At 44.2% G+C, this 25258-nt stretch overlaps 1 protein-coding gene across 1 annotated transcript; it reads right to left on the bottom strand.

Moving 5' to 3' along the window:
* Positions 1-243: 243 nt before the first annotated feature.
* Positions 244-24946, bottom strand: LOC122909101 (cartilage associated protein). Its single transcript, XM_044252766.1, has 7 exons — positions 24442-24946; positions 21670-21819; positions 18581-18752; positions 13319-13447; positions 9818-9963; positions 8280-8363; positions 244-1161 (listed from the first exon to the last, which is right to left on the bottom strand). The coding sequence occupies exons 1-7, from the start codon at positions 24910-24912 to the stop codon at positions 1108-1110; spliced, it is 1206 nt and encodes a 401-aa protein (XP_044108701.1). The 5' UTR covers positions 24913-24946; the 3' UTR covers positions 244-1107.
* Positions 24947-25258: the final 312 nt, after the last annotated feature.

The following is a 25258-nucleotide window of genomic DNA, read 5'->3' as shown; positions in this document are numbered from 1 at the left end:
TCCCCCAACACAGCGAGCATGTTGTCACGCATATGCTGTTCCCTCTGTCTGGAATGCTTTTCCCTGAGAACTGCTTCCTTAAAGTCTCTGCTCTAATGTCGCCTTCCCAGTGAAGTTTTCCCTGACCATGCTATTTAAAACTGTAGCCTCATCTCCAGGCTTCCGTACCCATTTCCCTGCTTTATTTTTCTCCATAGCAATTAATATTAACTGTTGATAATAATTAACTGTTGATAGGTTGTATATATTTATTCTTATTTATTTATTGTCTGTCTCTCCTTATAGAATGTAGACTCCAGAGGGCAGGGTTTGGTTTTGGGTTTTTTTTTCTGTCATTCTGTACAGCATTTCCAGTGCCCAGGTCAATCTCTAGCATGTAGGCAGGTGCTCAATAAATATTTATTGAAAGAATGAATGAAACTAGACTCCCTCTGCTTTCTTCCATTCGGAACTTTGAGACTTGTAACTGACTATTTTCCCCAATGGGGACCAACCAACCATTGTAAGACTTCGGAGAGGAAGAAGTGTTGAGCAAAAGCCCTATTTCTGTAGCCTGCACTATCTACCCAAACTCTCTTTCAGTGGGGGCCGGAAATGGTGCAGGTCAGACCATGTGTAGGCTGTCAGGGGGCGTGGAGGAATTTGGCCCTTGTCGTCCGCTTATCTTTTCTGGATCAGGGCATGGGGATAAAGGAGTACAAAATCTGGAAGAGCGAAAATCCTAAACACGTCTTCACAATCACTTAATTTTAGGAGTATTTTTCTTATTTAAAAAATAATAGTGATTTTTCTGGGGGGAAAAAAATGGAAGACTGTCCTTCCACCGAAAATGGTGAGAAAGGTGGGCGTGAACATGAGCAAGGCAGGTTTGAAGATAGGGAGGGAGATAGGTGTGGATGTGGGCCGGCCCTGGGGAGGCAGACCATGGGGAGGCAGTCATAGGGAAGGCAGGCTCACCCCTTATTGTATGTAGTGAGAGCTGAGGCTTCCCTTTCACTTCACAGAGCAAAGAGAAGGCTTTGAGGTATCAACAACATGGGCTACTGGGGTAAGGAAGACGAAGAATCTGGGTCTCCTGAACATCGAGAGGCATCTCTCCACTGTGGACTAGCCAGTCTCCTCCAGCTCCAAGAGGTCATCCACATATTCCAGAACCTCTCCCTGTAAGAGACAATAGGACACTTGTGTTAGGTGAGCTACCTGACTTTAAAAATGCCAGTAATGACATGCCTGGGTGGCTCAGGCGTTAAGCATCTGCTTTCTGCTCAGGACATGATCCCAGAATCCTGGGATCGAGCCCCGCCTTGGGCTCCCTGCTCTGTGGGAAATCTGCTTCTCCTTCTCCCTCTGCCTGCTGCTTCCTCTACTCTCTCTCTGTGTGTCAAATAAATAAATAAACATCTTAAAAAATAAAAATAAAAGTGCTGGTAAGCAGAGACTGTCTCTAAGATGCCCCTGCTGGCTGCCTGTGTGGGCTGGAGCAGCCCTTCCCCACTGCCCTTGCGCCCAGAGGACCTGACGTCCCCCGGGGAGGGATGTGGCTTCCCCTCCATGTGAATGTGGAGTCACGAGCTCTGGAACCCCTGCGGATGGCCCGTGGGAAGGGGGCAATCCAGCCATCCGCTTAAAGACCTGCTCAGTGCCCCCTCTTCTGGGCACCCCCAAACCCTTAGCAGTTATTCCACAGGAATACTCTCTATCTGTTCCCCTTCTGCCTTGATCAGCAAACCATGAGCTTCTCCAGGACCAGCACCTGGGTTGCTTTTCTCCCCAAAATGTGGCACGCCGAAGGTGGGAAACCTGCTAGCGGAAGAATGATGGAGAGAATTCGTGAGCAGTGCTGGTGTGCTCAAGCAGTCACTCCCTTTACAAGACAGTCTCCTGGGTACAGTGGGACCCACTTGCCCACTGTCAGGACTAGGAGCCCGCCTGCTCCCTCCTTCAGCAATCAGCCTTAAGCCTCAACCTGGAATAGCCCAGCATACTTTCTGATCTCCTTCTCTGCATTGATTTCTCTCCCACAACACATCTGGGCCCAGCTGATGACACCTATTCTCTTAACTGCCAAGAATGAGTGAACCACCAAACAGGCCAAGTCCTGCTCCCATGAGGGTCAGCCCCACTCATACCAACCACCCCTGCAAAAGCTTGGCCTCCTTCACAGAAGTCACCATCCCAGGCCAAGTCACCATCCCAGCCTATTTGCTCTATCTGATATTTTAACACACTTCCCATTAGAAAAATCTCAGCATCTGAGGATAGTTAGGAAATCTCCCAAGTACATGAGACGCTAAAGGGAATCTTATTATTTTTACCAAATACATCTACCTTGTCATGCCTGAGATTAGAAACTAAAGTTATGGAAGTGGAAGACTACTGATTGAAAAAACGATGTTCTGGGGTGTCTGGAGGCTCAGTGGGTTAAGCGTCTGCCTTCGGCTCAGGTCATGATCGCAGAGTCCTGGGATAGAGTCCTGGGATCGAGCCCCGTGTGAGGCTCCCTGCTCAGCGAGGAGCCTGCTTCTCCTTCCACCTGGCTCTCTTTCTCTCTCGCTCGCTCGCTTTACTCTCTCTCAAATAAATAAATAAAATCTTTTAAAAAAGAAAAAATGATGCTCTTTGGTTGCTTTCTGGATCCCAAAAGGAAAACACAGTAGAAGGATTGTATGTATGGCCCTGACAGCTATCTCCAGAGTTACTGTTTCCTGCTGTGTGGCTGCTGTGACATGGGGATGATGGTATTGTCTGCTCTTAGCTCACTAATAAGTACCCAAGACAATACAGATGAAAGAAACACAACCCCCTCTGTGCCTTGTTAGAATGGAGGCACCAAGAGCCTAGCTCAGATCTGCTTGGGGAATGCACCCATTTCCCAGCTGTTGGAAATGTCGATTACTGAGGGCTGATAGCTGCCCCTTTTCTGGACAACTGATCTTGAATAAAAGGAGCAGCCCCACCTGGAAGCTTAGACACCAACCCCTCTGGGCTGCCAACAACCAAGGACAGAAGGATAAGCTGCCTGTAAATGCAGGAAGAGCTCTGTGGTACAATCCATGCTCCAGAACTCCTGTGGGATCAGGCTAAGCTTGACTCCAGCTGAGACCATACATCTCCGTGGCTCCTTCCCTTACCCCTCGCTTCTCTCCTACCTGAGAGCACTCACTCAACAAATCACTCCTGTAAATTATCATCTATTTCTCTTAGATATTCCCAAATCAAACAACCATCAGAACCTGAAACTTGAAGCACCTATTTCAGCCTGCTTTACAAAGTTTCTGAAACCGTAATAAGCGTCTGCAAAATTTTTAACCAGTGTTGTGTGAACTTTCAGGAGCTCTTACAACACATTTCAACCCCAGGAAGATAATAATAAAGGAGAATGCCCTAACTTCAGTAGCTAAATCGTATTGATGTTTTGTTTCAATGTCGTATTTTGTCCTTTGGAAATTTTAAAGATTAAATTAGGAATTTTATTGTATTGATGATACTTTGTTTTAAATAATTACTTGCCATAATTTGATATCTAGGAAAGAAAATAGCTTGTTCTTTAGAGATGGATTAATTCTTTCACAATTCTAAAGCTTTGATTAATAAGTTAATTTCTTCCGGGACCTTTGACAGATTCCTTTTTTTATCTTGACTGTGTCAAATCCAAGAATACTAGGAGTTTTAAAGCCCAGAATAAGCCTGGTGTTCAACGGGTGATTACTAACTAGCTGTGTAACTTTGAGCAAGTCACTCCACCTTTCTGAATTTATCACCTCATCTGTGACATGACAGAGCATTTCTGAATATCATAAAAATTCTCTTGTTCTAATATCTATGATTTTTTCTAAATATATTGTCTTTGTACATCAAAAGCATTCAAAATGTTCATAGCCCTAGACCCAGGAATTCCACCCATGGGAATTTATCCTAAGGAAATGACCAGAAAAGAAGTAACCAATTTAGTCATAGCTATGTTATTTGTGAGAGAAAAAAGTTGGAAGCAACCTAAAAGCCTGCAAAAACAAAAAGCTTTACTTTAAAAAAAACTGATACCCGGGAATATTAGTCATTAAAAAGTCATGTTTATAATAAACATTAACAAGGTTACAAAAAACACACAATCCTCTCAGTAGGCGCAGAAGACAGCAAATGACAAAATTCAACACCACTTCATGTTAAAAGTACTTGACAAACTAGGAAGAGAAGGGGAACTTTCTCAACCTGACAAAGGGCACCCAGCAAAAAAACACACAGCTAGCAACATTCTTTTTTTTTTTAAAGATTTTATTTATTTATTTGACAGAGAGAAATCACAAGTAGATGGAGAGGCAGGCAGAGAGAGAGAGAGAGAGGGAAGCAGGCTCCCCGCTGAGCAGAGAGCCCGATGCGGAACTCGATCCCAGGACCCTGAGATCATGACCTGAGCCAAAGGCAGCGGCTTAACCCACTGAGCCACCCAGGTGCCCGCTAGCAACATTCTTAATGCTAACACAGAATGTTTTTCTTCTAAGACTGGGAACAAAACAAGGATGTCCACTCTCCCCACTTCTATTTGACATATTAGTGGAGGTTTTAGTTAGGGAAATTAGCAAAGAAAAATAAACAAAAGTCATCCAGATTGGAAGAGAAGAAGTAAAATCATCTCTATTCATAGGTAACATGAAACTCGTGTTTCATGTAGAAACTCCTAAGCAACACGGTCACACATACACACTTGCATGTGCACGCACGCGCACACACACAACTATTAGAGTAAACAAGTTCAACAAATTTGCAGAATTGCAATATCGATACACAAAAATCAATTGTATTTCTACATACTAGCAATGAACAACTGAAAAGAAAAATTAGAAAAAATTCCTTTTGCAACAGAATCAAGAATAATGAAAATTAAGAAAACATTACTGAAGAAAATCAGAGAAAACCTCCAGTAGTGGAAAGACATCCCATGTTAATGGATCAGAAGACTTATTACTGTTTAGATGTCAATACTATCTAAAGGATAAAAAAATAAATAAATAAAGGATCTTCAGATTTAGCACAATTCCTACCAAAAAATCCCGGCAGCCTTTTGCAGAAATTGGCAAGCAGGGGTGCCTGAGTGGCTCAGTAGGTTAAGCGTCTGCCTTCGGCTCAGGTCATGATCCCAAGGTCATGGGATAAAATCCCACATCTGGCTCCCTGCTCAGTGGGGAGCCTGCTTCTCCATCTGCCTGCCACTCCTTCTGCTTGTGGTTTTTTTTTTTTCTCTCTCTCTCTGTATCAAATAAATAAATAAAATCTTTAAAAAGAAAAGAAAGAAAGAAATTAGCAAGCTGATGTTATAATTCCTATGGAAATGCAAGGACCCAGAATAGTCAAAACAACCTAGAAGAAAAATGAAGTTGGAAGACTCACATTTTCAATTTCAGGATGCAGTACAAAGCTACAGTATTCAAGACAGTCTGGTACTGGCATAAGGATAGATATATGGATCAATGGATTAGAATTGAGAGTCCAGATATAAACCCTTACATTTATGGTCAGTTGATTTCCTACAAGGGTAAGACAATTAAATGGAAAAGAAAATCTTTTCAACAAATGGTGCCGGGACAACTGGATATCAATATGTAAAAGAATGAAATTGGACTCCTACCTCACATGATATGTAAAATGAAGTCAAATAGATTGTAGAACTAAAGTCTTAAAGTTATAAAAATCTTTAAAAAAGAGGAGTAAATTTTCATGATCTTGGATTAAGTGAGAGTTTCTTAGATATTGACACCAAAAACACAAGCAAAAAAGAAAAAAGAAATTGGCAAGCTGATACTGTAATTCATATGGAAATGCAAGGGACCCATAATAGCCAAATCAACCTAGAAGAAGAATGAAGTTGGAAGACTTACACTTCCAATTTCAAGATGCAGTTTCAACCAGATACATTGGATCTCATTAAAATTTAAAACATTTATGCTTCAAGACACCATTAAGAAAATGAAAAAGACAACCCACAGACTGCAAGAAAATATTTGTAATTCATATATCTGATGGAGGACTTATAACCAGAATATATAAAGAACACTTACAACTGAACAATAAAAAGACAAGTATCCCAATTTAAAAATGGACAAAGAATCTGAATAGACTAGACATCTCTCTAAAAAAGATATACAAATGACTAATAAGCTTATGAAAAAAATGTTCAACATCATTAGTTATTAGGGAAATTAAAATCAAAACTGCCATGAAGTACTATTTCACACCCACTAGAATGGCTATAATAAAAAAGACAAACACCAAGAAGTGCTGACAAAGATGTGGCAAGTTGGAAATGTCATACACTGCTGGTGGGAATGTAAAATTGTGCACCTACTTTGGAAAACAGTCTGGGAATTCCTCAACAATTTAACTAACTACAGAGCAATTCCACTTCCACACATATAAGAGAATTTAAAACTTTTGTCCAAACAAAAACATGTGCACAAATGTTCATAGCATCATTATTCAAAATAGTCAGGAAGTGGAAACAACCCAGTGCAACTGTCCATCAGCAGAGGAACACGTAAACAAAATGTGGTATATCCACAAAGTGGTATATTATTCAGCAATAAAAAGGAATTTTACATGTAACACAATATATATTACAAGATGGTTGAACCTTGAAAACATTATGCTCAGGGAAAGAAGCCAATTGCAAAAGACCACCTACCATAAGATTCTATTTATATGAAATGTCCAGAAAAGGTAAATCCATAGAGCCAGAGGCTGGGGACAGAGATGGGAAAGGGATGGACAGAGGAGAAGGAATGGGAATGACTACAAACAGGTTTGGGATTTCTTTTTGGGGTAATGAAAATGCCTTAAAATTCTTAGTGATGGATATACAACTTTGCACATATACTAAAAACCACCATATTTTGTACTTTATGGTGTGTGAATAGTATCCCAATAAAGGTGTTCTAGAAAAACATCACAAGGGGAACTTCTCATATTACAATTTCAAATGGAAAATCCATGATATCTATTACAGTTGAGTTCATTATAAATAGATATCAGAAAATATAAAGAAAACATTGGAAGTATATATCTCAAAGTATCAAGAGTGGTTTGCTCTGGACCATTAGGAACTCAGCTCTTCCTTTTTATAAATATATTTTTCTCCACTCTCCAAACTAGAGCATCCAGCCTTGCTTGTGTGTAGCCAGCACTCCTTCCTTTGCAGCTTCCTTGTGAACTTATGTCAGGCTCTGCTTCTTAACCCAACCTAGGACTCAGGACACAGTGATCACTTCCTAGTCTATAAAGCCTTTCCACATGCAGTGTGATACTTCATTTTCCCAACCCTGTGAGGTCAACATTATTAGTCCCATTTTATAGATGGAAAACCAGAGCTCTGGGGAATTTAGTGCCTGCCAGTGATGGGTCCACCCCACGCAAATTTGTGCATGGAAAGCAAATTCCGTGATCATAACTTATTTCAAAGTGCTCCACCAAAAACCAGGGCAGTGGAAAGAGAAGGCCCAGAGGCCCTGAGCTCACAGAACTTTCCTCTCCCCCAGCTCTTTGTCTATGAAGTGAGGGGTCAGGCAAGCAAGTCCCTCGCTGCCTTAGGAAGCATGCTCTGGTTTGTTTCAAACACATCTCTCTAAATACCCCCCATAATGAGGATTTTTCTGTGAGTAGGCTTCCCCACCCCAAAATGACTCCTCCATCAGCAGTGGAGTCTTTGTCAAAAAAAGGAGTCAGCTGAGGGGCACTCAGCTGGCTCAGTCAGAGAGCATGTGACTCTTGATCTTGGGGTCATGAGTTCAAACCCCACACTGGGAATAGAGATTACTTAAATAAAAACTTTAAAAAAAGGAAAAAGGGAGGCAGCTGAATGAGAATCAGGAATTTCAAGCAATCTCAGAGAACGAGAAAATGACTCACAGCAAGTACTAAATTTACAAAAAGAAAAAGAAGAAAAAGATAATAATCATAACCCAGAAAAACTGGGATGAGGCTTTCCAAGTGTGTTTGGAGCGCTGAGTCATTGAAAATCCACTGCATTTTTATAAAGTTAAAAAATTATCACTGGATAACTTCAATGATAGGTTCCTCCATATTCACCTTCAGGAAATGTGGTGCTATGACCTGGGTTTCCTAGAAAGCTGTGATCCCCCCTCCAATGCTCTTTCATTAAAACGCCCACAGAAATTGTATTTCTCAAGGTTCCCTTCTCTTTCAGGGATGGCTTGGCCTTCCAGTGATTTCTGCAAAGATGTGAGTAATATTTTCTCTTAGCCAGACATGCGCTCAACATGAAAACTTACCTCATCATCATCCATTATATTTTCCTTCGCAAAGTCATACAGCTCTTTCTGGAGTGTAGTCACATTAAAGAACTGAACGGCTTCCTGTTCAGACACAAACACAGAACAGTTTCTATGACCAACCCTTTGATGTCAGAACTGGAGGGAGGGGGAGACAGGGTATGAACTTCTTTTGGGGGTGATGAAAATGTTTAAAATTGGACAATGGTCATGGTTGTAAAACTCTGTGACTCTACTAGAAACCACTAAACTGTACATTTCAAAAGCATGAATTTTGCTGTATGTAAACCATATCTCAATTGAAAAAGAAAGGCCAACCCCAAGTTGGTGAGAGAGTGAGACAAAAAGAGAGAGCGAGTGTGTGTATGTGTGTGTGTGTGTGTGTGTGTGTGTATGTTGGCCAGGGCATGAGGTGTGTATGGCAAACTGGGACAGCATATAAAAATCCCAAGGGAAATACAAGTTTAGGGCAGAGACCAACTAGAAAAGATCTTTTAAAAGTAATATATAATCTGTGGAGTTCCCTGAAAACAAACACATGGAAAGCTGAGCTTGTCTGAGCTTTAATTCCTCCAGAATTAAATGGAATCTATAAAGGAATCTATCTTGGAGGTGTTAAAAAGTAAGTAGGTACGTAAGTGTGATACGGAAAACGTTTCTGATGAATTCTTGGAAAGACAAAGTAAGTTGCACAACAGCAGGTAAAGTGTGACCCTGTTTCTGTAAAAATAAATAAATACAAAAATAAATAAATACAACAACCCTAAAACCCCACAACTTCAGGGAGCGGGTTATTCACAAGGTCTGCAAGGTGGGGAAAGGTACTTATTTCACGGCCTCCCGGGCTGGGCTTCAAGCATAAATAACACCTGTGCTCAAAAAATTGAGTGTGGTCGGGCGCCTGGGTGGCTCAGTGGGTTAAGCCGCTGCCTTCAGCTCAGGTCATGATCTCAGGGTCCTGGGATCGAGTCCCGCATCGGGCTCTCTGCTCAGCAGGGAGCCTGCTTCCTCCTCCTCTCTCTCTCTGCCTGCCTCTCTGCCTACTTGTGATCTTTCTCTGTCAAATAAATAAATAAAATCTTTAAAAAAAAATTGAGTGTGGTAGATAATCTCAAAAGAGTTCGCAACAGGGCTGACTTTCAAGAAGCTAGTTTCGAGAAGTGTATCTTACTCATACTGGTCACTTGTAAACCCAGAAAGCAAAGATCTCCCGTGGAGCAGCGGGTAGAGCTGTATATACAAGCTGTATATACGAGCAAATGCATAGCTATAAGGCAGAGGGTAAAGAAAAAGTGTGGGATTTTGAGGGAATTACATTTTCTAAGTAAAACTATTTTGTAATGTTTGACATTTGTAGTTTTTACTGATTTAGGAATCAGAATAGAGCAGTAAAATGTTAAAAGACCACAAAAGCCCACCCAGAAAAAAGGGGTTACCCTTCATTTCTCTAATAATGCTTTCCCCTAAGAGGCAAAGCAGTCGCCTAACGTGAGAAGTTAGAGGCCCGCAAACGTGGTGCCCCGCGCCCCGCCACCTACTGGTCTGGGCTGGAAATGCTCATCTGCGAGGCCCCACTTGTCCCTGTGGTACTGGTAATACACCAGGTTCTGCCGCATGACCTTGTCGTCGTGGTCAAAGAGCAGGTAGCTGACCGCGCAGGGGGCCGCGTTCTTCAGGTCGTTCACTGAGGCCGGGGAGAAAAGAGGCACAGGAAATCAGCAAACCGTGCCCTGAAGTTCCCCTCAGCCGCACTGGCTTCCTAAAGAAAACATCCATGGGCAAGCCCCTTCTCCACAGCCCCTCCTTGGGAAAGCCTGTGACCAGCCAGAGCCATCCCTGGGTGGGCCGGGCACAGACTGGGTCTCCACAGCAGCCGGGAGTGGTTCTGAAACATGGGATTTCTCATCAGGTAGATGCCTTTGCCGAAATGTCTACTATGTTCTACTTCAGGCTCCACTGACCTGAGCGGGGAAGGCTGGGTCCCCTGGGCTGTCCTGGGGCTGAGGGATGTTGGAGGAGATGCCTGGGTCCCATCTGGATGGCACCATAATCCCCAGATTCACGCAGCCCTCCTACAGCTAACCTAAACCTAGAAGACGCAAAGGATGGTGGGCCTTCTGGGCTGGAAGCAAGGTGAAGTCACCCGGTATCGATGTCTCCTTAGACTTGCCCCACCTATGACAGCACGTTCAGCACAGAGGATCTGCAGGCGTTGGGATTTGTTTTGGAGGTGGGGGGCAAGGGGAAAGAGGTGATTAGCCGCAAGCCCTTGGGTATTTATCCTGGCACATGACCCTCCAATTTTAAAGCTCTAGTTAGCCCGAGTAACCAAAACGTGGGTATGAATAAATTGTGCCACCCAGTGGCTGTCTCCTGTAACAACGACCCTAAAAACCCACGACTTCAGGGTGCGGGTTATTCACAAGGTCTGCAAGGTGGGGAAAGGTACTTATTTCATGGCCTCCCGGGCTGGGCTTCAAGCATAAATAACACCTGTGCTCAAAAAATTGAGTGTGGTATATAATCTCAAAAGAGTTCGCAACAGGGCTGACTTTCAAGAAGCTAGTTTCGAGAAGTGTCTCTTACTCATACTGTTCACTTATAAACCCAGAAAGCAAAGATCTCCCATGGAGCAGCGGGTAGAGCTAGAGGTTTTGGTCCATGGGTATCTACAGGTCCCAGCCACCAACTCTGATACGCAGGGCGATCTTCAGAGCGTGTGAGGATTCCAAGGACAAGTGTGCTGCCAGAGCCTGGATGTATCTGGAACACTTCTAAAGACCTAGTGCTCTGGCTTTGCGCAAGCAGAGCCACGCCCTGCTCAGAGGGCTCGAACACCTGCTGGATTCTTTCCCTTTCAGAGTCCAACATGGGGCCTTGCTCAGGAAGGTGCCAACACAGGTTTTCAGGAAAATGAAATAAAAACACCAGCTTATCAAACAACAACAGTAGCTTGTGTTTTCATCCACAGAAAACTTTTATTTCTTTTTTTAAAAGATCTTATTTATCTGAGAGAGAAAGAGAGAATGAGCAGGGGGAGGGAGAGAGGGAGAGGGAGAAGCTGACTCCTCGCTGAGCAGGGAGCCCAACACAGGGTTCAATACCAGGACCTGGGATCATGACCTGAGTCAAAGGCAGCTGCCTAACTGACTGTGCCACCCAGGCGTCCCAACAGAAAACTTTTAAACTCTAAATCCCAGACTGGCAAAGTGTTGACAAAAGCTCAAGTTGGATGATGGGCATACTATACAGTTCATTATACCATCATCTCTAATGTACACTTTACATTTTCCAGAATAAGTTTTTAAAATATACATGACTTTCCATAATTCTCATTAAAATAGGGCTCTTCCAAGCATGGATGAATATAAACACAGAGTTAATACTAAGTGGGGATAAGTGGGGGAGATGGGAATGGGTGCTCTGCTTTGGGTGTTTCTCTGTACATCTCTGAGATGCTCAGTTTGCTGTAACAAGCCTATACTACAAGTCTTTTCATAAGAAAGCGCTAATCGATCACTTAGACTGAAAAAGAGTGTTCTTCATAAGCAAAACACTGTCTAGGAGAAAACTGTCCCCTTGTCATTAGAACGCAGCCAAATAAATATTTGCTGGGGACCCATCGTGAGCTTGGTGTGTCTCATGTGAAAGCATGTTCCTAGATTATATAGAATAAGACTTGGGGTGTGTGGGTGGCTTGGTCATTTGGGCATCTGACTCTTGATTTCGGCTCAGGTCATGATCTTGGGGTGGTAGGATAGAGCCCCATATCAGGCTCTGTGCTGACCATGGAGTCTGCTTAGGATTCTCTCTCCCTCTGCCTCACCCCCACCCCAGCTCACTCTCTACACCCCACCCCACCCCTCACCAAAAAGAATAAGACTATTGTCCTCTATGCTCAATAATCCTTTACCTAGTACCAGGATTACAGTGGCAAATAAAATATCCCTGCCTCTGCACGGGAAAGGACACCTGCTGAAGACACACCTCACCCTCCTGTTGATCTAAGGAACGTCCCAACCAAGGGACATTTCAGGATATCTCATCGCATCCTTAGATGAGGTTCAGGCTGTCATAATAGCAGGTTCACTGCTGAAAGGGGCAAGTTCCCCTACTCACAAAGCTCTGCTGTAAATGACAGCTACAGGGTCTTCTCAGGAATAATCCTGATGAGCAAAGTTAAATACAAACACACACACATATAGAAGAAAATTTTTTTCTTTCCTTTTTTTTTTTTAGTCCCTTTTTAAACCTTCAGCAGGCACATCTTTCAGTCCTGAAGAGGACAGGAAGGGAGATAAAAAGGCAGGTGGCTATTGCAAGAAGAGGAAACTCAACAAAGAACATAATAGCCACAGTGGGGAAAGAGGACTGTGGAAGCCAAGGTCACTGGTCCCTTGACAGCATATCCCTGAGTCCCCGAGGACACCCATCCCTGAATGGGAAGGATCTTCCTGTGCTTGCCACTGCAAGGTTCCCACCACTCAGACAACATCAGTTATGGGGAGAGGAGGAAGGGGCAAAAAGACAGACTTTGAAGTCTGAACTCTGACGAACTTTCTCTTATATTTGTTTTTCTTCGACTCCTTGGAATGTTCTGATAGATTAACTCGAATTTCAGGCCCAAGAAAGGACAGAGTGGAATAAAACTCAGTCTGGAAGGGAAGGCTGATGATAGGGAGGAGATAAAGTCGTGTGCTGGTGTACAAATACCCTAAGAATTCTATATGTATCAGCTCACAAGGTTAGAACAATTACCTCCAATTTACAGATGAGGAAACTGAGGCACGGAGAAGCTAGGAAGTGATGAAGCGGAAACATAAACCGAGGTGGTCTGGCCCCAGGGTCTGTGCCCTGAATCACCAGGTCTTGCTGGCTGGCTTTCTGTGCAAAGCACGGCACCAGGGCTGTCAACACAACCTTGACGAATTCTCTCAACAACCAGAGGTAAGTGTTGTTACCCCTGTTTTTTACAGATGGGGAAGCTGAGTCTCAGGAGAATTAAGGACCTTGCCTAAGAGCTGGTAGAAGATACTTACATTTATAATAAGCAAACTGCAAGTAATGATACATGGTGGCCACAAATTTCTCCACTGGGTAGCCTCCTATAACGGGCGTGAGGTTCTTTTCACACTGTAGTTTACATTCCAGGACCTCTACGTAATGATCTGAAAGAAGCCACACAAATTCTCAGAGCAGCGCATTCAACAGCCTCTCAGTATTCCCTCTGCCCACTCGGTGATCCAGGTAAAAGGTAAAGATGATATGGGGAAAATACTTGCAACACTTATGATGAAAGGGCTAAAATCCTCAATACATAAACTTCTCTAAAACAGTAAGAAAAAGGACAGACACCCAATATAAAATGGCCAAAGGATGTTCACGGAAAAGAAATCATAAAAATGGCAAAGACACATTGTGAAAAGATAAACCTCATTTGTCATGAAGAAACACAATCCCACCTAAAATATTTTAAATTGCTAAATTTGCAAACAACAACAAAAATCCCGTTTTGTTGAAGTAGGGTTGACACACATGTTACATTAGTTTCAGGTATACAACATAGTGATTCAACAAATCTATGCATTTTGTTGTGTTCCCCATAAGTGTAGCTACTGCCTGTCATTTAAATGGGCAAAATTTTTAAAATTCAGTAACACCCAGTGTTAGGGAGAAGATGGTGAAATTTATACTCTTCTATTCTGTCGGTAGAAGCAAAATATGAACACATTTTTTGGAGAGCCATTTGGCAAAATGCATCAAAGGTTAAAATGCACATATCCGTTGGCCCAGCAGTCTACTTCTTCTTCTTTTTGTTTTTAATTTTTTTTCAGCGTAACAGAATTCATTGTTTATGCACCACACCCAGTGCTCCATGTAATACATGCCTTCTATAATACCCACCACCTGGCTCCCCCAACTTCCCACCCCCCGCCCCTTCAAAACACTCAGATTGTTTTTCAGAGTCCATAGTCCCTCATGGTTCATCTCTCTTCCAATTTACCCCAACCACCTTCTCTCTAACTCCCCATGTCCTCCATGTTATTTGTTATGCTCCACAAATAAGTGACACCATATGATAATTGACTCTCTCTGCTTGACTTATTTCACTCAGCATAATCTCTTCCAGTCCCATCCATGTTGATAAAAAGTTGGGTATTTATCCTTGCCCAGCAGTCTACTTCTAGGAAAGTTTCTTTAGACACAGGCACATAAAAGCACTGTTGCAACAAGCAGACCTGGAAATAACCTGACTGCCAATCAACAGGTGATTAATCAAATATGGTACATACAAATAGTAGGAATCTAAACAGCCATTAAAAGAGACCTAAATATATTTAGGTAGACCTAAATATAATAATAGAGAAAGACATCAAAGACTACATTTCCCAACCTCCCCAGCAGTTGGGTCGGCGCCCTATAATTAGTTGTGCCAATGAAATGTGGATCGCAACAACTAATGAAAACTACTAAAATCCTCCCACATGAACCTCGGCCCCCTCCCTTTCCTCCGTTTGGGCAGCTACTGGCAAAAGATCCAGGATGATGGTACACATTTTGTTGGCCACACTGTAGACGACAGGTACTCTCACACATTTTTGCTAGGAAACAAGATGGTAACTTAAAATACTAAATAATTTACAAAGACATTTTCTCTTTGAACTACCAATCCGACTTATGTTGACTCTGAAAACACACCTCCACATTTAGCCAAAAAAAAAAAAAAAAAAAAAGGCCTGAAGTTCTCCACTGAAGTATTACATGTAAGTGTAGAAGATTGGCACAAACCAGATGTCCATCAGAGAGTTGAATAAACTGTGGTGCCTCATTCCTCCCACCCCTCAGTGGAGTAGTCAGCAACAACAAAAAGAATGACTCTCTCTATGTGCTAGCCAGGATATATTGCTAAGTGGAAAAAACAAAGAACAGAACAGTGTATAAAGTATGGTACCTATTCAGTGTGAGAAAAGCAAACCAAAAAATACAAAGAAATAGATGTACATATATACAGCCTTTATAGAGAAAAAAGAAATCATGTAAGAATCCTCAATATCTGCTCATTTGCTATGTGTATGGTCATAGGGGAGGGGATGGAGACAATTTGATGAACAGCAAATTGTCCTCATCATGAAGTATTTTTTTCCCAAATTATTTATTAGTATCAAAAGGAAATATAGTACTGCTGAGAAGCTGGGAACTGGAAACTACCTTAACCAAATGCTTAAAAATCAACGTCACCAGTAAGGGGCAAACAGGTACCATGCACATCTGAATGGGATACCCCAAGAAGCATACTTCTGTAATATTCCAGCCCAACGTGTACAGTCTGAATGTAATAGGAACCCATACTGAGGAATATCCTATAAAGTGACTGGCCCATGTTCTTATCTATTTTTTTAAAGATTTGACTTATTTATTTGACAGAGAGAGCACAAACAACGGGAGTGGCAGTAGAGTGAGAGGGAGAAGCAGGCTCACTGCAGAGTAGGGAGTCCAGTGTGGGGCTCAATCCCAGAACCCTGGGAGAAGGACCTGAGCCGAGGGCAGATGATTAACTGACTGAGCCACCTAGCCACCCCTAGCCTATATTCTTAAAAAAATATGAATGGCATAAAAACAAAGGCCAAGGAACTGTTCCAGATTAAAGAACACTAAAGAAAAATGACAAATAAATAGGAAACATGATATTGGATTGGACTGTACCAGGAAAGAAAAAGTTGCTAGAGGGCATTTATGGAACAAGGGGCAAAACTGGAATATAAACTATGGATTGGATAAAAGTATTGTCTCAATATTAAGTTGCCTGAATTTAATAACTGCATTGTGGATTTATACAGAATATTGTTATTCTTAGGAAATTTACTGAAGTATTATGGGGCAAAAGGTCATGATGTATGCAACATACTCTCAAGTGGTTCTGTAATAAAAATAATTACATATGCAAATCCAGAGAGAATGATGAAGTAAATGTAGCACAATCAGTGTAAAAAATTGGTGAATCTGGGTAAATAGTTTATGAGAGTTCTTTGTACTACTCTTGCTACTTCTTTATAGGTTTAGATTACTTAAAAATAAAAAATCAAAATAAAACTGAAAATAAAAAAATTATTTTAAAATAAAATACAAGGGCACGTGGGTGGCTCAGTGGGTTAAGCCGCTGCCTTCGGCTCAGGTCATGATCTCGGGGTCCTGGGATCGAGCCCCGCATTGGGCTCTCTGCTCAGCGGGAAGCCTGTTTCCTCCTCTCTCTCTCTCTGCCTGCCTCTCTGCCTACTTGTAATCTCTGTCTGTCAAATAAATAAATAAAATCTTTTTAAAAAAATAAAATAAAATACAAAAATTTTAAACAAAAAAAAATTTCTCAATTATCCATCTATCTACATATAAAGATATAGAGATATATCTTTGGTAGATCAAAGATAAACTGATCTTTGCTTATTTTTGTAGGGAAAAAAACCTTATAGGGGTATAAGCTGGAAGGTAATAAAAATGGTTACCTTTGAGGTGAGTGGAATGGGTAGAAGAGATGTGGATAGAAGCAAGACTTCCTAATAACTGTCTGTAACTCCTTCCTCCCCTTCAGCCTAGGAGATAATAACTCCACTACTAGTAGCCCGAGGGTAACATTTTCCCCCTTTGGGGTTCACTTTCACCCACATTTCTATGAACAAATCCATATTGAGGTATCCTTACGTATGTCCACCATCTATCTCCAGTCAGGACCCTGACTATACAGGAGACTTATTTTTTACAGTGTATCCTTCTGTGTTCACAGTTTATACTATGTGCATATATGTTACCTATTCTAAAAATATAATAAGGTCCCAGATTAAGTATAATTTAGGTGAGGTGAGACAATTTCACTGAGGTAAGACTCTAGTCAAGACTGCCTGGGTTCAAATCCCAGCCCTTCCCCAGAGAACAATAAGCACCGTACTTAACCTCTCTAGGCCTCAGCTTTCCCAGCTATAAAATGGGGAGAATGCTAGTACCTTTCTCATAGGGTTGCAAACTCAAAATAATACCCATAAAGAGCATAGAACAAGGTCTGGCATCTAGTTAGAACATAAAGTCACTTTTTCTAGCAACTGTCTATAGTCAAAACATGGTAACTCCAAGGAAGCACTCTTTCCGTACCCCCTCCTTTAGTCTAAGTGTGGGGACTATTTCCTGACATTATAGGCATGAAGGGATGCGGGAAGGAACACGAGAACTGAGCACCAACTAGGAAGCCGTCTTGTGCCCCCACCTCCACAAAAAAAGAAAATCAACCCTGAGCCTGACCAAGCCTCACCATCCAGCTTCCAAGTTATAAGAAATACAGGGAATAGAGGACCAAGGGGGTATAGTCAGCAAAATCCAGACTGTGGGAATCTCTCAGGGGCCAATGATCTCTTTTTTTCAATAGCCAAGGGGAGAAAATAGATGTAGAGGAAAAAAACGTACTGATGATTTAAAAGGCAAACAATTTGCTACAATATTTTTGAGGCTGGAGGACATTATGCTAAGTGAAATAAGCCAGTTGCAAAAGGGCAAATGCTATAGGATTCTACTTCTCCAGGGTACCCGGAGTAGTCCCATTCACAGAGACAGAAAGCGGAGTGGTGGCTGTCAGAGAAGGAGGGAGCTGCTGTTGAATGGATACGGGACATCCATTTGGGAAGATGAAATGATGGGAGGCTAAGATGGACAGCGGTGATAGGGGCACGTCAGCGCGCAGTATTATACTCCACTGGAATGCACCCTTAAGGGTGTCTAAACTAGTAACGTTTTATACAATATGAGTCATGAACTGCTCTCAGACCCATTTTTATTTTTCCAAAAGCCTGTAGGGGATCTGTAACCGGGCAGGGCTGATCTGTGGGACCCCCTTTCCAAGTCTGTGCTTGACTGAACACTGTACTCAGGGATTTTTTTCAGAAACCCCTGCTAAATCAAAGGCTGGACATGTGGGTTACATATTACCTCCCCAGCCACCATTCATACTGAAGCTCAACAGCTCCTCAGAGGGATACCTGGTTGGCTTAGTCAGTTAAGGGTCTGCCTTCAGCTTAGGTCATTATCCCGGGGTGCTGGGATCAAGTCCCACATTGGGATCCTTGCTTAGCAGGGTGTCTGCTTCTCCCTCTGCCTCTGTCTGCCACTCAGCCTAATTGTGCTATCTCTCTCTCTTTCAGATAAACAGATAAAATCTTTTAAAAAAGGGGGGGGTCCTCGGAGTCCCTCAAGTCCCCAGGAAGGCACACAGATGCCACAGGACAGCTGTCCCATTTACATGTGGAATATGGCCTGCCACCAACCTGCGATGGAAAGATAGAAATCCTTGAAGTCCTTGATCTCCCTGGAACCCTCGCAGGCAGCGAGACACTCGTAAAAGGCTTTGAAGAAATCGGGAAGGGCCAGCTCCATGTCTGTGACGGATGTCCTCCAGTTCTCGCCATTGTAGGCCCGCACAGCCCGGATGAACAGGCTCTGGAAAGCAAGGAGAGGGGGTGAAGCTCCCAGACATGAAGGTGCCGGGCCATCCAACCAAGAGGGGTCAGACCATTGTGGAGCTCCACTCTCATTAGTCCCCCAAAAACCACGACGACCCTTAATTGAATAGGAAGCCGCCCAGGAACTGACTTATATCTAGCTTTTCTACCCTACGTGCAATGGTATGCTTCTTATTTGATTCAAAAAGTAGGAGGTGCTTGATAATAAAATCAAATTCAAGTCAAGAAAAAAAGAAAAAGTATAGTGACAGAAATCAGGGCACTGGCCGCCAAAGGTCAGGGGTTGGGACAAAGGTGTGACAGGAAAGGGGCCTGAAGGAACATTTTAGGGGAGATGAAAATATTCTGTGATGTGACTGTGATGGTAGTCACACACTCGCATACTTTACCAAAACTCATTGAATTATACACTTAAAATTAGTCAATAAATTTTAAATAAGTTCTACGTCAATAAAGCTGGTTTTTACAATTGAAACACAGAAGAGATATATGCTTGACAGTGGGCAGCAGACACCCTTCCCCCAACAGTTAAGTATAAAATAGGAATGTCAAGCCTTAGTACTAGTTCCTGGGGAGGGCAGGCATGTGCTAGATGGTGGAACATCAAGACACTTCTGCTAATTGCTGACTGGACCAGATAAAAGAGGAATAACTGGGCTGAGGAAGCCACTGGGTCTCACAAGAAATGAGTAGAGACCTCAGGTACATGCACGACCCTGCTCACTTGGAGGGTCCTGCAGAAATAAGCATGGCATGCTCCACCTGGAGCTCTTGTTCAGCTGCTCCAGGATGGGGGTGTCTAAGGACCACCCCTCGGACCTGAACCCCAAGCTTCAGGTGTCAGGTAGAGAGGCTAATCTCCCTGAACCTCCTGAGCATGCAGCATCCCCGGGAAATAAGGCAGGCAGAGAACTGAACCGCATGCCCAGAGGCCGGGAAAATGAGCAGCAAGTCCAGGCAGCTGGCTCTGCAGGGACCGCTGGGCGGCAGCAAGAAGCAAACCACACCTGGAGGTGGAAGCCCTGGGCACACAGTCGGCCAGCCCCAGCCCACCCAGCAGGACTCCGAAGAGGGAGAGAATGGTCTAGCCCACCTGCAGTTAGACGCAGTGCACTGACCACGAGCTCTCAGCTCTGCTCCCCAAGCCCAGTGAAGACCACAGTGAAAAAGGTTCAAAGGCAGAAATCCTTTTCACTGAGAATGGAAAAGGAGCCAGCAATTGACAGGATATTTCAACAACTTTTGCAAGGACCGAAAGCCAAATTATCACAGAGGAGGGTCTGGGGGGGAAGTGATCCCCCCACCCAACCCCACCATGCACCTGTCGGCATTTGCAGGTACTAGCGACCACAGAGACTGGTGCTAGGCACAGAAGAGAAAGCAGGGCCAAAAGTCTGAACAGCATTGTTAGAGCCCCAGGTTTCCTTGCACACCCACCTATCCACCCAAGGGATCATACCTCCCAAAGGCGCTCCTCACCAGAGACTGGAGATTTATTCTAGAAACTCCATCTATAAGTGCTGGAGGGTCAGGGATCAGGCATAGCAGAGTGGGGGTTGAGGCATGAGGCTAAGAACCAAGAAGCAGATAAAGTCTCTGACTCAGCTGTGAGGCCCCCACCGCTCTCCCCAGACTGGCTCTCAGACTCAGGCAGACAAGCATGATATTTCACAAGTCCTGCAAGAGCCTAGAGAATGCTTCCCTGGAAAACTGATCAAGACTCTGTACTCTGGGGCGCCTGGGTGGCTCAGTGGGTTAAGCCGCTGCCTTCGGCTCAGGTCATGATCTCAGGGTCCTGGGATCGAGTCCTGCATCGGGCTCTCTGCTCTGCAGGGAGCCTGCTTCCTCCTCTCTCTCTCTCTGCCTGCCTCTCTGCCTACTTGTAATCTCTCTCTGTCAAATAAATAAATAAAATCTTTAAAAAAAAAAAAAAGACTCTGTACTCTGTATCTGAGGGTTACCACCAATGACAAAGTGAGCTTGCAGTCTGGTCACATGACAGGTGACCCTAAAGTCAGTTCTTGGCTGGGATCTATCAGCTCCTCATGGATACTTCCAACACATCCCCCTGTTTTTTAACCGTGCCCTAAGCCTTCCCAGGTACCCATGCCCCTGGCTACCAAACTCAATAGGTCTGAACAACAGTAAGTGCTCAAAGGAGTTAGATGCTTCCTCATTCATTCCCATCAGACTCCCTTCACAGATGCATAGATTTCAGTACCCTCTAATCTGTCAAGTCACTCCTCCAAGATCCTCGATTCCCTTTCCACCTCAATACATGTGTGTGTGTGTGTGTGTGTGTGTGTTTGTAAAAAGATGTGTCTTCTAGTTTCATCAGAAATGGAGACTTATGCTCCTGTTTCTTGTGTTTCTGGACATTTTTGGATGATATCCAAGATGTGTGTTTATTCCTCTATCTTAAAACTAAATGATCCAATGACCTTCTTAAAAAAGAAAAAAGAAAACAAAAACTCCCTCCTTACAGAGGGAGAGAGAGTAGGAGTAGAAGGGGAAGTGGAGAGGGAGAATCCCAACCAGACTCCCCATTGAGAGAGAAGTCTGACCTGGGGCTCAATCTCACAACCCTGAGATCATGACCTAAGCAGAAATCAAGAGTCAGACACTTAACTGAGCCACCTAGGTGCCCCCAAATGACCTTATTTCTAAAATACAGCATTTAAAGGAAATGTGTCTTTAAATGCATCATAGAATGTAAAATCTCATTCTCAAATGGGTCAACTGTGCTAAAAAGTCAATCATTTCCATTGTCATAAAACTCAACAACGCCACCAAAAATCATTAGAGGTCCTGGGATGTCAATAGCTATTCATCAAGACCCGCCTCTGCAGCCACTCACACTGCAACTGGCTGGCTGTATAAAAACCCAAATATACCTCGTATGACTTAGTTTCCAAGTCCTTAATGTAGTCCTCGGCATCGGGCAAGCTCTTGTAATACGCCATGTTTCTCTTCATCATTTCGTCATCGGGGTGCTTCAGTAGAAAGGTGTGAGCAGCAGCAATGGCTTTTGGAAGATTATTCGCCTGAGTACAATAAAGAAAGGGGAGCTCTGCTCAATGGAGGATGAGCAGTGATTTTTGCAAAACCTTCAAGTAACTCTGTGTTTCAACACGATGCTTCCAGCTGAAGGTTCCGTGACTTCCATGGCCCATCAAGACTTGCACTCTCTTGCTCTCTAGCTTCCAGTGGGGTTCACCAGTGAGGAGCCCCAGTGGAAGCCTGAAGGAAGGCAAGACGGTAAAGTTGCATCACTTATCTCCTCACTCCCTCCCTTCAGTCATCTTGGGCCACTACTGGCCCTTATCTGAAGGTCACAGCTCTTCTCGAGGTGGCCCTCTCCCTCCTTCCTGCTTCCTGGAACTGTCCTCTCCTGAGCCTTTTTTGGCCCCGGGGGGTGGCCAAATGGTGGTGGCCCCCCACCATTACTAGCCTTTGTAAATAACCACTTTCAACATTCCTCCAATTACCCAGTGGGACTACATCACAACTTTTCCGCTGGAAAAAAATATACTAATATTTTCCAACATATAAATATATTGGAAATATATATATAATATATAAATATATATAAATAATATAAATATATAAAAGTATATAAATATAAGTATATAGAAAATATATAAATATATAATATATAATATATAAATATACAAATTTACATTTATATATTTATATATAAATTATTTATTCACTTCAACTTGGGCCCTGCCCTGCCCTCTGGAACATGGAGATACATCTTGGCAGCTATGCCTCCTACAGAAACCCAGGCAGGTTTTGGAGAAAGGGACTACCCTACCAGAGAGAGACAAGCCACCTACATGAGAGGACCCCAGCCCACCTACCACCTCCTAATTCGGCCTCAGTGTGTAGCAGGAGCAGACAGCTTTGTCTCCCACACTAGCCTCCAGACTGTAGGTGCCCGGGGTGGGTGGGGGGTGTATATGCATACCTCCAATCATGTCCTCCCCCACCCCATACCCCGAGATTGACAAGAAAAACATCGTTAAGGCAACAGTAACACCACCTCAAATCACTTCTTCAGTGACTTTCTGTTGAAGCAACTAAGATCCTGGCTTCCTAATAAAATCTCGAACCTTTCCTGTCCTTTGGGAGATCTCAAAATACCAAGACAGATGGTATTTCACCGACCTCTAAGTAAGTGATTATATCAAGACCTGTGAAAGGTTTTAAAGAATAGCTGTGACCATCCTGATGTTTGAGGCCACCATCATGAAGGAGAAAACCTTTGCCTTCCGGTCACATTAAGTAAAATACTCTTCCCCTCCTCCCTATATCACTTGTTTCAAATTCATCTGTAGATGAATCAGCTTCTACTAGTCTCCACTTTTAAAAGTAAAACATTTCCCCCTTGATTATATGACTCAAATTTGGTTCAGACTGTATCTGGCAAACACTAGGCAAAAAAGAGAGAATTAAAGGAGTCATTTTTGTTAAAACATAGTCCTTTAAGAGCCAGCCATCATTTTTCAATGTCCTGGAGCTTTATTAATCTTATCCCCCAGTTCTATTTTAAACTATTTTTTAATTGCCAGGACAAACATTAACAAAAGTGATACTTTATATAAAAATATGAACACAGAAATAACTCAGCTTTTCACCTATTTGGGGTTTTGCGGTATTTTACTGTTCTTATGAATGCAACCTAAGGTGGCTCTGTTTCAGAAATATGAAAAACAGATCTTGCAATCCAAAGACTCAAAGCAAAGTTTCAAAACAAAACAAAACAACTTCTACCTCCAGAGTCTGGAATGCGCCCTGAATCTATTTTTGTAGTCATGAAAATGACTACAATATATTCCCCTAAAAATCATTTTCAATTAGCTAAAGTAGAAACTGGACTTTGAGAGGGCTTTCTTGGCAAAAACTGGTAACGACCCGCGAAGTTAAAGTCACTTTATCCAGTTAGGGCATTCAGCCCATTCTTAACCAACTGAGCCACCCAGGCGTCCCACCATTCAGCCCATTCTTAAAACTTGCGGGTCCGCAGAGAAAGGACTCCAAGGATCAAGAACTGCCATTTGTGGCTATTTTTTTGCCAGCAGTTACAGAGTTTAAGTAGCCACAGAGGAGTATGACAACTGTGTTAAATTCCAGATCAAAGGGACGAGAGCGCCAACCTTGATGAGTCACAGCGCACAGTTCTGCTCCTCCAGGCCGGGGTGTGTGCTCCCGACAAGCCCTGGCCCTGGCCAGGCCTCAACTTCCTTTTCTTTAAAAGGAACTAGTCGGCACCTCAGGTCCTCTTCCCTTCTGTTACTGAAAGTCGCCACTTATTTGGGAAAAGGGGGTTTTCACGCTATGCACAGAAAAGAGGAGTCTGTCTTTCAAATAACAGGTAACATTTATCAGGCACTGCTGGGTGGTTGACGCTCTGTGTACGTATTCTCTGCCCCAGAATAACCCTTCTAGATAAGTATTTTCATCTCTATCTAAGATGAAGAAGGGGGGACAGGATTTGGAGGCGTCCTTTGGCAACGCTGGGTGGGAGCAGGCTGCAAGGGGGAAGGCTGTGCGAGGCCACCCCAGGCGGAGGGGCGGGGCCAGGACCGGGGGCGGGGCCAGGCCTGGGGGCGGGGCCGGGGCCGGGCCTGGGCCTGGGGGCGGGGCCGGACGGGCCGACTTGCCTTGAAGTAGGCGAACTGCAGGAACTTGTAGGGTTCGCGGCGCTGGAAGTCCGCCAGCACTTCGCGGCTGGGCTGGGACTGGCGGAAGGCTGGCAGGCCCTGCTTGCAGCGCTTGAGGCAGTGCGCGCGGCGCAGCAGGCCCCCGAAGAGGCGCAGCTCGGGGTAGTGGGCGAGGCCGGCGGCGGGCTCGGGCTGGGGCACCGCGCTGCAGTTGCGGTGGCAGAAGGCCTCGCTGTCGCGGAGCAGGCGGTGCAGCCGCAGGCTGATCTCCAGGTAGCCCACGCTCTCCGCCCAGTGCTCGCCGCTGTACTGGTCCAGCGCGTGCCGGTAGGCCGACTCGAGCGGCATCAGCTCGTCCCGCGGGAAGCTGCGAAAGCTGTAGCGCTCGTACTGGGCGCGCCCGCAGCGCAGCACACAGCCCGCGCACAGCAGCGCCAGCAGCGCCGCGGCCGCCCGGCTCCCCCACTCCATCGCGCCCGGCGGAAGGAAGGAAGGAGGGAAGGAAGGAAGGGGACGAGAAGGCAAGGAAGGCGGAGGACTGCGCTACGCGGCGAGCCCCAGGCTTGGGAGGCGGGGATACCGGCCTCCGGCCCGCCCCGTCCTGCCGGCCGTCCCCACCCAGCGGGGGGTCCGGGAGAAGCTCCCGGCTCCGGGAGGGTGCCGAGGGGGTGCTGCGCTGCCCTCTGGTTCTGCACGGTCTAGCCCGAGCTCCCGGGCTCCACTGTTTATTTGTTTGGAGCTGGCGGTCTGCAAGCCAGGCGCGGCGCTAACGATCACAGCACAACTTAAACTTTCTCATCACTTTGAAGACTCGTGA

The sequence above is a fragment of the Neovison vison genome, chromosome 6, assembly GCF_020171115.1.
Source record: "Neovison vison isolate M4711 chromosome 6, ASM_NN_V1, whole genome shotgun sequence".
NCBI lineage: Eukaryota > Metazoa > Chordata > Mammalia > Carnivora > Mustelidae > Neogale > Neogale vison.
This window is presented reverse-complemented; position numbering and strand designations above follow the sequence as displayed.

Excerpts from the sequence above, each read along its gene's own strand:
- LOC122909101 (XM_044252766.1), bottom strand. The coding sequence starts at position 24,912 with ATGGAGTGGGGGAGCCGGGCGGCCGCGGCGCTGCTGGCGCTGCTGTGC. Across the intron at positions 21,820-24,441 it reads TGCAGTTCGCCTACTTCAAG|GCGAATAATCTTCCAAAAGC; the intron begins GCAAGTCGGCCC and ends TATTGTACTCAG. Across the intron at positions 18,753-21,669 it reads TGGAAACTAAGTCATACGAG|AGCCTGTTCATCCGGGCTGT; the intron begins GTATATTTGGGT and ends CTTGCTTTCCAG.